Source organism: Vigna unguiculata, chromosome 3 (genome assembly GCF_037176805.1).
Source record: "Vigna unguiculata cultivar grain cowpea cultivar isolate G323 ecotype 2 chromosome 3, ASM3717680v1, whole genome shotgun sequence".
NCBI classification, from domain to species: domain Eukaryota; kingdom Viridiplantae; phylum Streptophyta; class Magnoliopsida; order Fabales; family Fabaceae; genus Vigna; species Vigna unguiculata.
In genome coordinates this window covers 44,298,795-44,314,652 of record NC_140794.1, presented here as the reverse complement: position 1 = coordinate 44,314,652, position 15,858 = coordinate 44,298,795, and the positions used below count along the sequence as shown (strand labels likewise).

Sequence of the window (15,858 nt, the reverse complement as noted above, 5' to 3'; positions counted from 1 at the left end):
AAGACCATTAAAAAAATATATGGTATTTTATTCATAAATTAAGAGTGCACACCTCCACAACTCCATTATATAACATAGTGCAATCAGAGCATACAGCAGAATTGATGTTTGAAAGCAATATATATATAACTAATTAACCAAGTGATATTGTTAGGGTATAGTAATACATGGGAAATGCATAGTACTGGAAAGTTGTTCATGATTGAAACAGAACTTTGCCATGTTCAATATTCATATGGGTGATCTGAATCTCCTGAGGAAGAAGATGATACTTCACACCATGGATCTCAAAGATCCTCTTCAGTTCCAAGAGAAGCTCAGTCATCCTAACGTTTCTCTCACCATAGTTCTGATGGTTGATAGTGTGTTGCACACATAGGGCAAACTTTAGCTTGTCCACATTCTCAATTCCTTTTGCTATCAAACTGTATTTTGGATTCCAATACTTGGGTTTGCTCTCAATGTACCTAAACTCATAATCACTCATGTAAGATATTTTAACAAAATAAAAGGTGCTTAATGTTAAGCAATAAATTTGTCTGCAACTTTATGGTGAAGTCCTAGATTTGTACTTTAATACATCAGTGATTATCAATGCATTTTGAAGACACAGCGAAAGAACAGTTCAGAAAAATGGTTACTAGAAATCTCAGTTGTTTAACTTACATCTGTATAGATTTCTTGAGGGCAAGGATGGTCTCCATGGAAGTTGAAACATCGATGGTGAAATCAACTGCATCACCCATCTCTGGACTCCTATAGAAGTTGCTTATTGGCTTAGAGAGCAAAACTGCATTAGGGTAGTAAATTTTCTCATTGTCATATCGAAGAAACACTGTTGTCAAGATATTCATCTCTTCCACGATCATCTGTGGGTGAATGTAAGCACACAGAATTGAAGTTGAGAATGAAATGAAACAAAGAGAAAGATATGAGAAAAGAAAGGTTGTGAAATGAATTAATTACATGAACTCCATCAATGACGCATCGATCTCCAATATCAAAAGGGTGCATGACAAAGACAAAGATAATGGCTTCCAACACAGTCTTGCAGGTACCTTGGAAGGCAACACCTATGAGAACTGTTTGTGTGATGCAGAACAAAATTATCTTGAGTGTGGCCACCTCCATCACCAAAAGCATCACAATGATTATTATGACACTAACAATTGCACTTGCTATTTTGTGAAGCTGTTGCACTGCTGTTTTCGTATCGTTCAGTGACTGTGCTAGGGCTTTTCGTTCATAATATGCTCGAATCTGATCAAATAAATCGTTAGGGATATTTTTCTTACAATTTATATATATGGAACTTATTAATGCACTTTTGTTTTGAATCTCAATCCAATTTAAAATGAAATTCTTTTAATTTTTCAATGACTTGCTAATTTGAGTGCTTCTTTGAATTCTCCATTAAATAATTTTCATACATTTTAGGTTGTTAAATGGTCATAATTTGTCTTTATTTATGTGCTTTAAAAAGTTAAATAATTTTTTAATTTTTTTAATTCTTATTATATGAAAGAAAATAATTTTATTGCAATGAATGGGAATAATTTAAATGAAATTTTAGCCTTTGAAAATAATTATTATATTTTCTTTAAATATAATTTAGATCTCATAATACTTTGAATTTTTTAATTTATGGTTACTTTTTTGAAACATAAATTGAAAAAATTATTTTAAATAAATTTGGCATTATTGAGTTCTAATATAAATTTTAAACTGTTATCTTTACTAATTTTTTATTAGTATTATATTTAATAAATAAATTGTAAATGAGATTTAAATTAATTTTACTCTTTTAATGCATAGATTTGCCGTGTATTTTGTTATCATAAAAACAAATTTCTGTAAATTAAATTAATTTTACACATGTTTTATGTTCATAGGTGCATTTTAGTTTTAAATATATTAAAAAAAAACAGTTTTTTCACCAAGTAACTTTTAGTTTAAAAAGATTTCAAACCTAAAAGAAATAAAAAATACCTAGAAACTTCTATTCTATTTTCTTATCTTAAACTTCAAATTTAAAATAGTTTTCAAAAAGGGAAAACACATATAATTTTTATATAGTAAAAACTTACCACCCAATTTCTGAATGAAGACCTGCTTATCTGTCCTGTTTCAAGAGCACCTTCAAAGAGTGGAAATATGGTGTGTATCTCAACCCTCTTCAAAAATCTCATCAGATCTTCCTCCTCAATATACCTTCAGTAATTTGCAAATTACCATATTTTAACTCACTGTTAATAAATATTATGTATAATTGTTGCTAATTAATCTTTTCAGATGTTAATTGCTTATTCAAAAAGTCAACCACTGACACAATCATTTGTGTCAATTAGTTCAATCAGAACACATGATAAATGAGGTAAAATTAGCAACCCTGACCCACCAAACCAAAACACTTCACTGTACCTAATTTAAAAAAGAATCATATTTTAATCTATTTTTTTAACCTACTTTTAATTCATTACTCTTATTATTCTTAAATCATCATATCACATCATTATAAAAAATTAAAATATATAATCTAAAAGTGATAAAAATAATGAGTTAAAAATAGATAAAAAAATAGGTTAAAATATTATTTTCCATAAAAAAAAAAAAGAAACAGTTTATTCTTGGTGGGACAATACATCAATAGTGCTTTGCTTGCGCACTACATTTAGAATATTTTGCACCACAATGGAAGATCTTAACGGAACCATCTTCTCTGTTGCTGCAAAATAATGGATCTGACACACCACTATGGTGCTGACACACTGGGGTAGGGAAAAAGTAAACCGGAACTATTATAATATAAAATAGTTCTATTTAAAATATGTATTCTTCTTTATAAGTTGGAACTAACAGAATTAAATAGGCAGTCAGCAATGTATAACATGACGTCACGAATAATGCTGCTTTATCAAAATTAAGAGAATTAATTACGGTTAAGAAACCTTAAATCAGAATACATTTACGAAACTTAGGTATAAAATTCCGCGGGTGTATTTTTTTTCTCTTGCTGCATGATGACGCATTGCCACTGAGCACAAATTGCGGGAATTGGTCGATGAAAGAAGCAGTGAAACGCAACACTAATGGACCACTGACAATGAGTACGAAATGAACCACAAAATGGCTCCGATCGCAGCACTACACACCTTAGTTCTATTTTAAGAGCTCATAGCATGGACCACAAAAGCAAAATAAAATTATAAATACATGGGACCAAACCCACAATATATACAGTGCCATGGCACCTGGGTCCGAATGTGCACTAGAGATGCCCTTAATGGTGCAAAACTCACCCACTCTCTTCTTATTAATTAGTTGTTTATTTGTATGGGTCAAGTGCACAACCTTTTCGATAGACCTAGAAAAGCATCAAAGTATAAAAGTACCTAGTCGCTAATGTTGTCCACTTTTAGTGGCTTTAGAAATTTTATGTCACCAAGATACCTAAGTTTCTCATTCTAGGTCATTTTAAACGACAATACTGATGGCCTTTTCAGAAAATATATCAAAGAGATTTGATATGATAGATTCATGAATAAATAAAAAAGAATTTGAATTCAATTTCAATCTAAAATTATAAATACTCACACATATGTAAGTGAAATCTCATATCAACTTAATCTCTTTTGTTGTTTGTTAATCCGGGTAGATATTGTTCGTTTTGAAAAAAAAATATTTAAATTGTATTTGATTTAGGGTTTAGGGTGTATCGCAACGCTAACAAATAAAAAAAAAAATGAGAATATGCACTTACTTGGCACCAGGTTTGGCAACGTTCTTGAAAATCCTCTGAGCACAGTTTCTAGCTTCCCACTCGCTATTGATCTCAGACTCAGCATTGCCAAAATCATCGACGGTTCTGGAAATGGTGGACAAGCCAGAAGATCTGACATAGTTAACAAGTCTCTTCACACTCCATGCAGACGAAGGGCTCTCCATGCTGAGCTCTCTCAGCTTCTCCATGTCGATCTTCCTCGACCCAAATCTCTTCGACTTGTACGAGTTCTTCGCCTCCTTCATCTTCAACCTCGCAGGCATCGACTTCGACCCCATCAGCTGGTGCTGCCGCAATATCTCCTCCGCGTCCTCCATCGCCGGACCCGACAAAGTATCCAAAATGTAGTGGTGGAAAACGCTCTCCTTCATTCTGTCAAAGTACGTCGTCACGTGGAACGACGACGCCAGCATCTTCACCAGTACGATCTTCACCAGCCAAATGGTTGCGCCCACCAGAACTGCCACCAGCGCCTGAAACATCTTGTTCAGAAACTTGTGGTTCTTCTTCTGCACATCGTCGAATACCAAGCTCCAGTACGAGAGTAACACCAGGCCTAACCACAAACAGTTTCTTATGCTTTTTCTAAGCCCGTAGATGAAGTACAACACCTTATCCCTTAGCATGAAGTTTCGTTCAAGGAAGAACACGATCACACCAACTAGCCACCCTGTTTGGATCATAAATTATTTGCAGAAATGTTTTTCAAACCCTAAATTCAATACATTTATAAGGAAAATGATATTATAATTACCTGAAACCAGGCGACCACTGAATGTAACCATTACCATGACACACCACCTCCAAATCTCCAATCCCAGGACGTGCATGTTGGTTATGGAAGAAATTGTCAAAGAACACACCAAGCATGCCAATATATTGAGGAACAAAGCCCACTCCATCACGAGCCTCCACTTCACTTTGAACTTCTTCTTTTGGTGCAACTTCGTGTTATGCTCTGAGCCATCCTCTTCCATGTCTTCCTTGTCCCATTTCCAGTCATCTTCGTCGTCGTCTTCTTCATTGGAAGTGAGCTTGTACGTGGGTTGGATAATGTCATCTTCTTCTTCAGAGGCTGCGAGCTTGTTGCGGGGAACATGGTTGAACTCTTGGATTCGGGATTTGGGTTTTGAGAAGCTGAGACGGTTAAGAGTTTTTACTTTTATGGGGTGTCTGGGTTTCTCTTGATGGTTTTCGGCTTCCATGGATGATGGCTTAGGATTATGTTGGTCGATGAAGAGAACAACTTGGTCTGAAGGCCTTGATTTCTCCATTTTTAGAAGGCTAAGGAGTAAGTGGTGGCCAAAACTTTCTTTGTTAAATGGATACGAGGGAGACACTCCATTCCAAACTTATATACAAGCTTATATACATCCATCTTTTCTAAATTTGATAGGGTCAAATATGATTTATATAAATGCAATTTTTCAAATTTAATTTAATCTATTTGTTTAATTATCTATGAATATACATTTTCATGCTTCCATTATTATTATTTTTTTTGTTTCATGAAAGTCAATACACGGTCTCCCTAGCTACTTTGAATGACCCATGGAGCCTCTAGGAGCATCGATAGATGTGCACCACTAAATTAAAATTGTGTTAATTTTACATTACTTATTTAAAATTTAACCCACAATTATATTAATTTAATCGAAACATTCCACTCGTTTAATCTAAGTGATGTAGTCTTCAAAAAATTATGTAGATATCATGTTTCTCAATTATAATAATTTGGAGATATAAATTTGATTTGGTGAATTTGAAAGAAAAAATAGAAGAGGCTGTAATAAGATCAATAGAGAAAAGTCTCAAAAGGATTTCAGAAGGTCTTTTAACGATTATGTGATGCCTATATATGTATTATAGTAGTTAACCAATAATTTTAACCAAAACATTAAACTAGTTTAACCAAAATGTGAAAACGTAAAATAGGTGTTCTTATGGTAGAGGTATACATTTATCATTTTTCAACCTCCAGTATCTTTATTGTGTTTTTAAGAGATAAATAGACAAAAAATGGACACTAATAAGATATCAACGGATAAGGTGTTGATAAATATTTCAATATCCATGAATCATCGTCATTTTCTTAAAATATTACAACACTTTTAACCCAAAATTTAAAAGTAATAGATTTATGAATGTTATTATTATATGTGGCTAATTTTTCTATTTCTTCGCTATCAATTCTACAAAATACATCAAATTAGAAGCAGAAAACATCCATTAAAATAATAGAGAAGAAGAAGAAGAAATAGAAAAAAGATAAAGATATATTAGATTTATAATAAGAAGACTGATATTTTGATTATTTTTTCTTACAATTTAAGGTATGTGATTTTGGAATATAGAAAAATGAATAATAAAAAAAATAAGTAGTCACTCAGAGAGAATGCAACCGATGTTATAAGATAAAATTGTCAAAATTTAATTTTTAAAAAATTATTTTTTTATAATAATTAAATTTGTGTAGGCTAGCTTGAAAGTTTGTAAGTGGCTATGGAGGATTCTCCCTTTTCTAGCATGAAAACGCGTGCGCACTGCGCGTACAAGCACTTTCTTGAAATGCAACTTGCCTAAATTCTTAGTTATGTTGCTAAAGTCAACTACCAAACATTTTGAGTAGTGATAATTTTAGGCACGTGGTTTTATTATGGAGTAGTGATATCTAAATCTTAGTATTTTTAAAATTCATTTTGTAATGAAACTAAAATCTTTAACTTTTCAGAACGTTTATATATTTAACGTGTAACTTTTATTATTCTTTAATTATTTATGATAAGATGTAATTATTGAGTTAGCTATATATTTCTAAATATATGAATATTTTACATGTTTAAAAAATCTATCAGAAATTCAAAGTCAAATATTACAAAATTATTTCTAATAAAAATTGTTCTAGAAAAGCTTCATACAATAGTTTCTATCATTACTCTAATAAAATTATTCACTAAAGCAGTCATGTAATGGGTAATTCCAGTCGTAAGGGAATCCATTCTCTTACTTTGATATTTTTGACGTTTTTTATGGATAAAAAGTTTTATTATTGCAAAAGAAAATAGTTCATATTAAATAAAATAGATATTTCAGTATCTTTGTGTTTAAAAACTTTGGCTCCTAAGCACAAAAATACTGTGTCCACTTTTTATAAAACATTAAATTAAGAAAAATTATTGAAAGAATTTATTTACGGATTTTTTTTTCTTGGTATTTTTCCAAGGACTTCTCTTACATTGCAGAGTCTTGTAGTTTTCGCATTTTGGTACTTAGATGTTTTTTAAGAAACGATTTTGTTAATTATATATAATTTAAAATATATAGGTTATAATACTTTGTAAATTAATATAACGAATTTTTTCATAAAATGAGAATAAAAAAAAATCAGCTTTTAGTATTGTATGTTTATAATTATGAAAAATTAATTTAGCCTTATAAGATTTTGAAAGGCCATAATAATCAAAATTTGGGGTTATAATGCTTTGAATACTTACCATTGTTAATTCAAAACTAACAAAATAACTATAAAAATTATGTTTCACTAAAAGAAAACTCTTAAATAATAATCAATTTTAATGATAAAAAATATATTTAGAGATCAATTTTATAAATAAATACTAATTTAGAGATAAATTCTTTTGAAAATCAAAATTTTAGTAACTAATGTTAGCGACAAACTAACTCGTAATAGAAACTATTTCACTTACCAATTCAAAGACTAATTATAATTTTCTGAAATTATTTGAGTTACTAATAATTTTTAGTTTATAAATTGATTATTATAGTGATTAATTATTTTTTATTATTAAAATTGATCATTATTCAAAGATTTACTTGTACATTATTAATTAAAAAATAAATAAACTGCCAATTTTAATACAGTTAATTTTAGAAAAAAAAAGACTTTCAAAAATTCATGTTTTGTTTTTATTTATATTTTTCTTTCTATTATGTCATGTATGATTATATTTTCCTCCCTTATTATATATATATATATATATATATATATATATATATATATATATATATATATATATATATATATATATATATATATATATATATATATTCAAATCTTCCTTCTTTATTTTATATTCTTGAAGTTTTCACAAGAGAGTACACAGTAAATTGTTTAAATAATCATTATTGATGAGGAACGATTAAGATAGTTTTCAAAACTTATGGTATTAAATTTACTTGGACTTACTATCATAATTTTATTAGTGAATAGTATATTAACTAGAAGAACTTCTTTTTAATTACTTTATTCACTAAACTTATGACATGATTTCGTATTTCACTTATGATTTAATTGAGTTATCCATTGAAGTCGTATCTAAGTATCAGAGAATATCTTACATATTAATTTTTAATGATAGATATGTAAAAATTGTGCAAACTATTATATATATATATATATATATATATATATATATATATAATAATGTTTTCATAATGATCAATTTTAGTGACTAAAATTTGTTAATTAATATAGTAATTAATTTACAAAATAAAAAATTATAGTTACTAAAAAAATTCACTATTATGAATAAAAAAATTATAATTGGTCTTTAGATTGATTTTTAAAATTTAGCTACTAAAATTTTAACTACCAAAAAAATTGGCCACTAAACATTAATTACCAAAGTTTTTGTTACCAAAAAAATTGGATTTTAAATTAGTCTCTAATTAATTAGTGACCATTTTAGCGATTAACTATAACTTTTTATTCACAATAGGGTCTATTTTAGTAACTAAAAATTTTGGTATCTAAACTGGTCATTATAATGATTAACAACTTTTGATCATTAAAATTAAGTGTTAATGAGAATTTTTTTTATAATATATATATATAATCTTCATATATATATATATATATATAAATAATATGGTTGGATGGTGAAGGGTTGTCATGCGCATGAAAAGAACATCATGATGAAATGAAATAGACTTTCTTTTTTGGGTGGAAAAATGAAAGACTTGCTTTCCATCACATAATGAATGTGAAGATATGTATTGCATCAACATGTGAAGCATTAAAAATGTATATACATAGATTGTGATATCGACCTCCAAACAAACAGCTGTACGAGGTCGGAAAGTGCTTCATCATCGACTATAGTTATTTAAGGTTTAAACACATCAATTATTTCAACAAATAATAATATTAAATATTAAGCTAATATAGCTACATGAAGCTACAAAGAAGAACGTGGTCATCTTTGTATCAAGGAAGTGTTGGCTAACGGTACAAGATCATAAAAAACACACACCTTAGTGGGAAAATCCACTAAGCTATACAGAATTTGCAAATCAAAGACACACTTTTCTAGTGAAAAATAATCATTTTATATTTATATAATATTTCAGTTTTAAGTGAGTGTTATGCCTATGTTTGAGCATATCTTGACATTACAGGAATGATAACACATATTTTATAAACATGTTTATAGTTTTATTATATCGTGAATGCATTTTTCACATGTTTTATTTTTGTTTTTTAGCTTACTTCATTTCAATGTATCAGAATAAATTATGTTCAATGTACATATGTATTTTAATTTTGTGTTTTTAGCTTATAGATCTTTATTCATTATCTTGACGATAACTTTTTATTCTCTAAATATTATTTTTGTCTAATTCTAGTAACATTAGATTTTACATTTTTAAAGTTTCAAAATAAATATGTGATTTACAGGATTTGAAGTTCTTTACTATTTTGACACATATTTACAATAATTTTATAAAGAAACCTATGTACATTAAATTTTTCTTGTATTAGCTTAATTTTTTATAATTGGACTAATGAACCTAATTAGAGTCCAGATTTAAATCCATATAGACAATAATCTATTTATGGCATAAATATGCTTAAACTTGCATACAAAAATCATTTATTAAAATTTTCCACTTTTAGAAATGGTCCCTTCATCTCCTTTTCTTTCCATTATCTCCATATTTGTTTTCAGCCAATCCTCTTCTCCTCTCTTATCCCAAATTCCTTTGTTGTTTTCTTATCAATATATAACTGATCAATGAAAATTAATTCATCAAATCAAGAATAAATAAGTCAATTTAAGTTTTGTACCAATCATTGAAAGTTTATTTTTGTCTTTTATAATTTTTTTAGTTTTGATTTTGCTCATCGTGATTATAAATTGTGTTTTTTATTTTATAAATCAAATTTGAAATTTATTGAATTTTGATTTAATCATTAAATATGAATAGAATTGAATGATAAGTTGATTTGATTTGAATTAATCAATTTAATTGATTAATTAAATGAATTAATGGTTCAAACTTGAATATAAATATTTAGAAAACTTGCTTGGTACTTGAACATGAATTTCTTTTTTTTTAAATATTTTTAGTTTCGGTTTTTCAATTCTCATAGTTATTTAATTTTTATTTATACTCTCAAACTCTAGACCCCAAATTAATTTTTATATAAAAAATATTAAATATAGAAGACAATCAAAATTTGTCATCCGAAAATCATTCTTGATTATATTCTATATTATAAGAATGCAAAGAAAACTTTTTATATTTGATTTCAAGAGTGACAGTGAAAATTAAAAAAAAAAGTAGCCACACATAATGATGATCATGGGGCTAAGATGTAACATCAAGATAAGGACAAGAAGACTAAAAAAACAATGAGATTGTTTCACATAGTCTGAAAACAATGTTTAAATTCCTGTAGATTTAGTAACAAAATCATGCGTGTAGACATTGGGGTACGGAAAGAAGTGGTTCTAATTTCAATAATATCATTAATATTAATATTAATAAATTCTTTTCACGTTGAATTCATTTTTTTTTTAATGTATGTATCATGTACGATGCATGAGATATTATGAAACGTGAAAGTCTTAGAAGCAGAGGTTCAATGTCTGCATTATCAATCCTAATATATTAATTTTGTTTATTGTGATTACTGTTTTCTTATTATTTAACAAAAATGTGAATAAAAACATTTATTTTTCTACTAATTAATATAACAAAAGTATATAATCAATCAATAAGAAATTAAGAAATTGTAACATGATAATTTGTGAACCAACATCAGTGCTATGAACTAAACTGTATTAAATAAAAATAACAACACTGAGTGATCAGGTAAGGACGGCTCTTGGAAAACTGTTTGATGTATTTCAACACATGACGTCCATTATATGTTATGTAATAGGTTGAATCAAAATAACATGAAAGTAGAAAAATAGCAGGGATATAAAATTAAAATTAAAGATATTTGATTAAAAAGAAATAATAAAAAAATAAATATAAAAATTTTGAAAAAGAAAATTTATTTTTTTATTTTTTATTTTAAAATCATTTTGTTCTTTGTTTCGCTTCGCCCTATGTCAATATCGTTTCTTTTCTTCCTATCTCATTAATTTCAACATGCGTCACCATTAAATTTTTAAATTTTTTTATTTCAAATTACATAAAATATAAAATTTACATTCGGAATTCCGAAAAACACAATAGGGAATTCAAAAATTTTATGAGGGTACAAAAAGAAATTGATGGTGTTGCAAGAACAAACTACCCCAAGAACATTGTAGTAAGTGTCTTTGACTTTCTTTCCTTGCCTAACTTGAAAAGAAGAAATTAGCACAGGAAATCAACTTCTAATAACGTGCATGCATCCACGTCCATATATCAGAAAATAAGGAATGCTACGCTGTATAAGATACTAACAGATATAATATGCCGCCACAGAAGTGATCATGGGACTCGAGTATCATATCATAACTAGCCCGAGCATGATCTTCATAGCAATCTGGATGATCATGGCAACGTTGATGTCAGAGAAATTCAGACCATATTGATGATTGCTCATGTTGCCAATCATATACGATGGTAGCAGTTTATGAGCACAGCTCTTTATCGCTTCCATTCCAGATCTTCACAATGAACTGTTTAATTCCTTTTAGGGAGTTATCAGGCTGGCTTTTCATGTTTACGTTTCAGATATTTCCCATTCCCAGCAAGTCCAGTGTGTTTTGTAAGAATCATGCTTAAACATGAAGACGAGGGATGAATGATCTTACTACTCAACAATTTGGCGACGATGATAGCATGTCTCTTTGGTGGGAACCAGGACCTCATTTTCCTTACAGCCACGTCATCCACTTAGACAGGCACTGTCTATGAAGGTACTCTGGTAAATCTGCCTAGAAAAATAACACATTACAAAATCAGTTTAACAGTAACTTTATTTCATCTTTATCAAGAACAATAGATTTTCCTACATATACTTCTATAGAAGGTGACATGATTTCAAAATTAGAACAATAAAAAATATACAATGAAGCACATTGGATGGAGAAGGGCATATTCAGTTCAAATATGATATTTGAGCACTGATAATAAAGAGGGATAAAATACTTGAATCAAACATATTTTAAATGTAATAAACAAAATATCTATAGTAATTGCTAATTAAAGTCAAAGCTAATCATATTCAAAAACCAAAGTATGTCAAGAGACAAATTGATCTATTCATATAAACTAGAAAGAATTGATAAACAAGACAAGGGTCATAATTCAGGTACTTCACAAACATAGAGAGATAGGGTAAATAATAAAAATTCAAAGACATGGTTATGACAGAATGCGTAAAATTAATATAAAACACAGCTTAAAATGAAAAAGAGAATTGACATTTAGAAAACGAACAAGTCATTATACATGTTGTAATAAGCCATAATTTATCGATTTATTACAGTGAGTCTGTGATATTTCCATCTGTATTGATACAGAAGCTTAAAAGACAAAAGCAAAAATAAAATAAAATTATAAAATGAAGATAGGAATATTCAAAGTGCTCAAGAAGTAAAACACATGTACATCACAATAAGGTTACTATTTTGAAATGCCAGTGCTTCCTCGAATCAGACTAAAATTCAATCAAGATATTCAGCGATTTTAACAACCATAACAAATACCTCAGACATTTTTAATTTGAATGTAACCATGCAGTTCTATGTCCATAATCACTGCTTCAAATTCTACCAAGGAGAATCTCGTTTTCTTTTTTCTGGTAACTTAAATCTCATCCACTGGCAGAACCATTATGATCAAAATCCAACATTTTTCACCACAAATGTTGCAAATATGATTCCATCCACTAACGTTTATAAGCCTAAAAGTTTATTTAAATATATGGATTATGGAACTTACACTGCTCAATCCTGAAGAGTACCCATCAGTTGAAAGCAACCAACTTCTAATATTTGACAGAGAAACTAACTTCTGGCTAGCAGAATCATAATCTAGCAATTCATCATCGTCACCACCTTCATCGCGATAATAGGTCCTCCTCTTCTTTCTAGCCTTCTTTTTTCTTCTACTTTTTACTCTGACTGACAAACTGCTATCGAAATCAGAACAATCTTCTTCTAATGGTCCATCCTCTTCTGGCAATGCATTTTTATTAGAGTTACGAAAACCAATTTGATTATTCACAAACAAAGACTCCCAAGACTCGGGGGTCTGGTATTCTCGTGACAGTCTATAGTAAATAAGCCATGACAAGAGTCCCATATACTTTATCACTTCTATAGTTTTCATCTTATATTTGTCCTTGAAGATTGTTGTCAAGATATTAGGATTGCTTGGGATTGCAGACATCTTTGAAACAATTTCATTGATTTTTTCATGTGGCTCCCAAGCCTCTTCATCACGTAAAAGGCGTAGAAGCTGCCTCCCCTGTGCAGTGACAGCATTTAGCAGCAGTAACTGGTCAATAGATCCATAAGCACCACATTTAAAAACTAAAATCACAAACAAATTAGAGATGTCGTTGAAATGTTGAAGTTCCATTCTTGGGCCAAGAGATTTACAAAGTGATTCCACAAGATAGCATAAGTCTTGATCTTCAAGAGCAATAAGAAGACGTCCACACAGAGAGGAGAAGGGCTGCTGCCCGAGGAATTCATTTATAACATCCCATATGTCTTTAAATTCCTCCTTATACATTAAATCAATGAAATATTGCACAAAGAAGGACCTATCAATAAAAAAAATATCACCATCCTTCACTGACTCAGAAAACTCATCAGATGACCAAAACTCAGGTACATGTTCTAGAAAGTTTTCTACAGTTTGGAGAATATCCAAATCTAGAAAATAATGGGGCTTAGTAGCAACCACTGCTGGTGACTGCCCGTGCTTTCCTTTCCACTCCAGCTCCTCCCAACAAATATCTCTATTTTTAAATGCAAACTGGGACAGTGCCCTAAAACCTTTCCCCTGCTCTAGTCCACCGCCAGAGGAAGAGCAGGTAAACCACTGCAATACTCGCTTAGGATTACCTGCATCCCATACACAAGTTATACAATACAACAAGAACTGATACACACACTTGTTTTGCTGTCATGAAAAATTCACAAATCATAGTAAGTTCGATTTAATGAATACTAGAGCACCCATCACATATATATAAATTTCAACCAGAAACCATTCAAAAATTCACAAGGTTAAATCCACAAATGATACAACCGTTTGAATCAGAGAGCAACAAGATATCGCTATAAACAACCTACAATGCATTCAGGAACAAACAAGAGAGTATAATAAAGGAGAAACACCCAATTTCTCTCCTAGTATATGCATTCTTCATCACTTCTAGTTTTTGTAATCCCTCAAATCTCTATATCTACTTGACAATAAAATGCATAGTTTCACCCCTGCTCTGACACAACCTACTAACCACCAAAGTTTGAAACTGCAGTCAAGGTTTTAAGAAACAATCCCTGACCACAATTTCAACCACAATGCCAGGTTTTTTAAATCACTGAAACATATTTTCGACAGCAATTCACCAGTATGTCCACAGTTTCCTATGACATGATTGCAACGAAAACATTATCACAATTTAAAAAAAAAAACATTGAAATTGCGACCAGCAAACGTGGCCGAAATTTCATGGTTTCAGGCTTTAAGAGTCAGTACAAATTGCAGTACAACAAAAATTCAGAGCTTTTGTGCCCCATTAACAGTAACTTCAATGACTACTCCTAACAACACTTTAAAAGAGCAAAGAATGCGCAGACGGACTAACCTTGAAAAAATTTCTCAAGAACGTGACACCTCCCAGCCAAAATGGAACCAAGTTTGTGCGGCGAAGTGTCAACCATGAAATGCAGAAGCTGAGACGCCAAGTCGCGTTTCGTCCGTCGTGTTCTTAGCAAAGCCCGAAACAGGTCACGCTGATCGACGAAAGTCACGCAGTTGAAACCCGCGACGGTGTTGCAGAGCCATAAGCGCGCTTCGGCGCGACCCACCGCGGACCAAATAACGGTTTCCAAGTCGTTCAAAAGGGACAATTTGGATCGAGTTGAATCGTCGTTGTCTACGACGTCGTTCCAATTGGGTTTCGTTAACAACAAGTCGATCATTGTTTTGCTCTGAATGAACGAACCCTACGAACTTGTAATGGGAAACTCTGAAAACCCTAACGCGACGGAGCAAAGAAAATTGCCACGCAGCTCCGAACTAGCATGTACGTAGCCAACCTTTCAAATAACAACATAAATAAATAAGAGGCGGTTACTTTTAAGAACATGTAAAAGAATTGATGAATTCTGTAACAATCATTTTAAAAAGTTATATTTTTTTAATCATTTATACCATAAATATTTATCTAGGAAAAATGCGAAGATATTCTTTTAATATGTTATAATCGATTTTTACATGTTATAAGATTTTTATTTGTATAATAATGGCTTGAAAAATCATATTTAGGATAATTTTTAATTGATTAATATAAAAAATACATATCAAAATTAAACTCATTTAAAAAAATATACTAAATATTTTAATTATTATTTACTAACCTTTATTTTAAATGCTGTTGTCACATTTATAAATGAATAACTTTTTTTCAACAAGCAATGAACTAAATTAATTATTAAAAGTACGGTTGTAAAACATTTTAAAAAAATCAAACAAGCAATAAACTAAATTAATTCTTAAAAGTACAAGGATAAAAGTACCGAGTAATGGTTGTTATTATTACTAAATGACTACTAATTATATCTCCAAATAATAATAATATAATGAGTTTT

General features: G+C 30.0%; 2 protein-coding genes across 3 annotated transcripts; both read right to left on the bottom strand.

Annotated features, from left to right (window-relative positions):
* Nucleotides 1–7: 7 nt before the first annotated feature.
* LOC114176272 (mechanosensitive ion channel protein 10-like) lies at nt 8–5,136 on the bottom strand. The gene is made up of 6 exons (XM_028061255.2): nt 4,536–5,136; nt 3,761–4,451; nt 2,088–2,211; nt 967–1,260; nt 667–869; nt 8–467 (listed from the first exon to the last, which is right to left on the bottom strand). Exons 1-6 carry the CDS (start codon nt 5,053–5,055, stop codon nt 197–199), a joined length of 2,103 nt encoding a protein of 700 aa, XP_027917056.1. The 5' UTR covers nt 5,056–5,136; the 3' UTR covers nt 8–196.
* Nucleotides 5,137–11,269: 6,133 nt separating this feature from the next.
* LOC114179224 (uncharacterized) lies at nt 11,270–15,317 on the bottom strand. 2 transcript variants are annotated; one of them, XM_028065485.2, is made up of 3 exons: nt 14,853–15,317; nt 12,971–14,103; nt 11,270–11,957 (listed from the first exon to the last, which is right to left on the bottom strand). In XM_028065485.2, the coding sequence occupies exons 1-3, from the start codon at nt 15,187–15,189 to the stop codon at nt 11,913–11,915; spliced, it is 1,515 nt and encodes a 504-aa protein (XP_027921286.1). In that variant the 5' UTR covers nt 15,190–15,317; the 3' UTR covers nt 11,270–11,912. The 2 variants fall into 2 exon arrangements, with proteins under 2 accessions (XP_027921286.1, XP_027921285.1); XM_028065484.2 differs by having other exon boundaries at nt 11,270–11,961; nt 14,853–15,316.
* Nucleotides 15,318–15,858: the final 541 nt, after the last annotated feature.

Bases quoted from the DNA above. Each gene is read 5' to 3' on its own strand.
- LOC114179224 (XM_028065484.2), bottom strand. From the start codon at position 15,189: ATGATCGACTTGTTGTTAACGAAACCCAATTGGAACGACGTCGTAGAC. The intron at 14,104-14,852 runs GTTAGTCCGTCT...TATGGGATGCAG, and splicing joins TCTTGAGAAATTTTTTCAAG to GTAATCCTAAGCGAGTATTG. The intron at 11,962-12,970 runs GTAAGTTCCATA...TTATTTTTCTAG, and splicing joins ACTCTTCAGGATTGAGCAGT to GCAGATTTACCAGAGTACCT.
- LOC114176272 (XM_028061255.2), bottom strand. From the start codon at position 5,055: ATGGAGAAATCAAGGCCTTCAGACCAAGTTGTTCTCTTCATCGACCAA. The intron at 1,261-2,087 runs GTAAGTTTTTAC...TTATTTGATCAG, and splicing joins CTTCATTCAGAAATTGGGTG to ATTCGAGCATATTATGAACG. The intron at 870-966 runs GTAATTAATTCA...ATTCACCCACAG, and splicing joins GCGTCATTGATGGAGTTCAT to ATGATCGTGGAAGAGATGAA.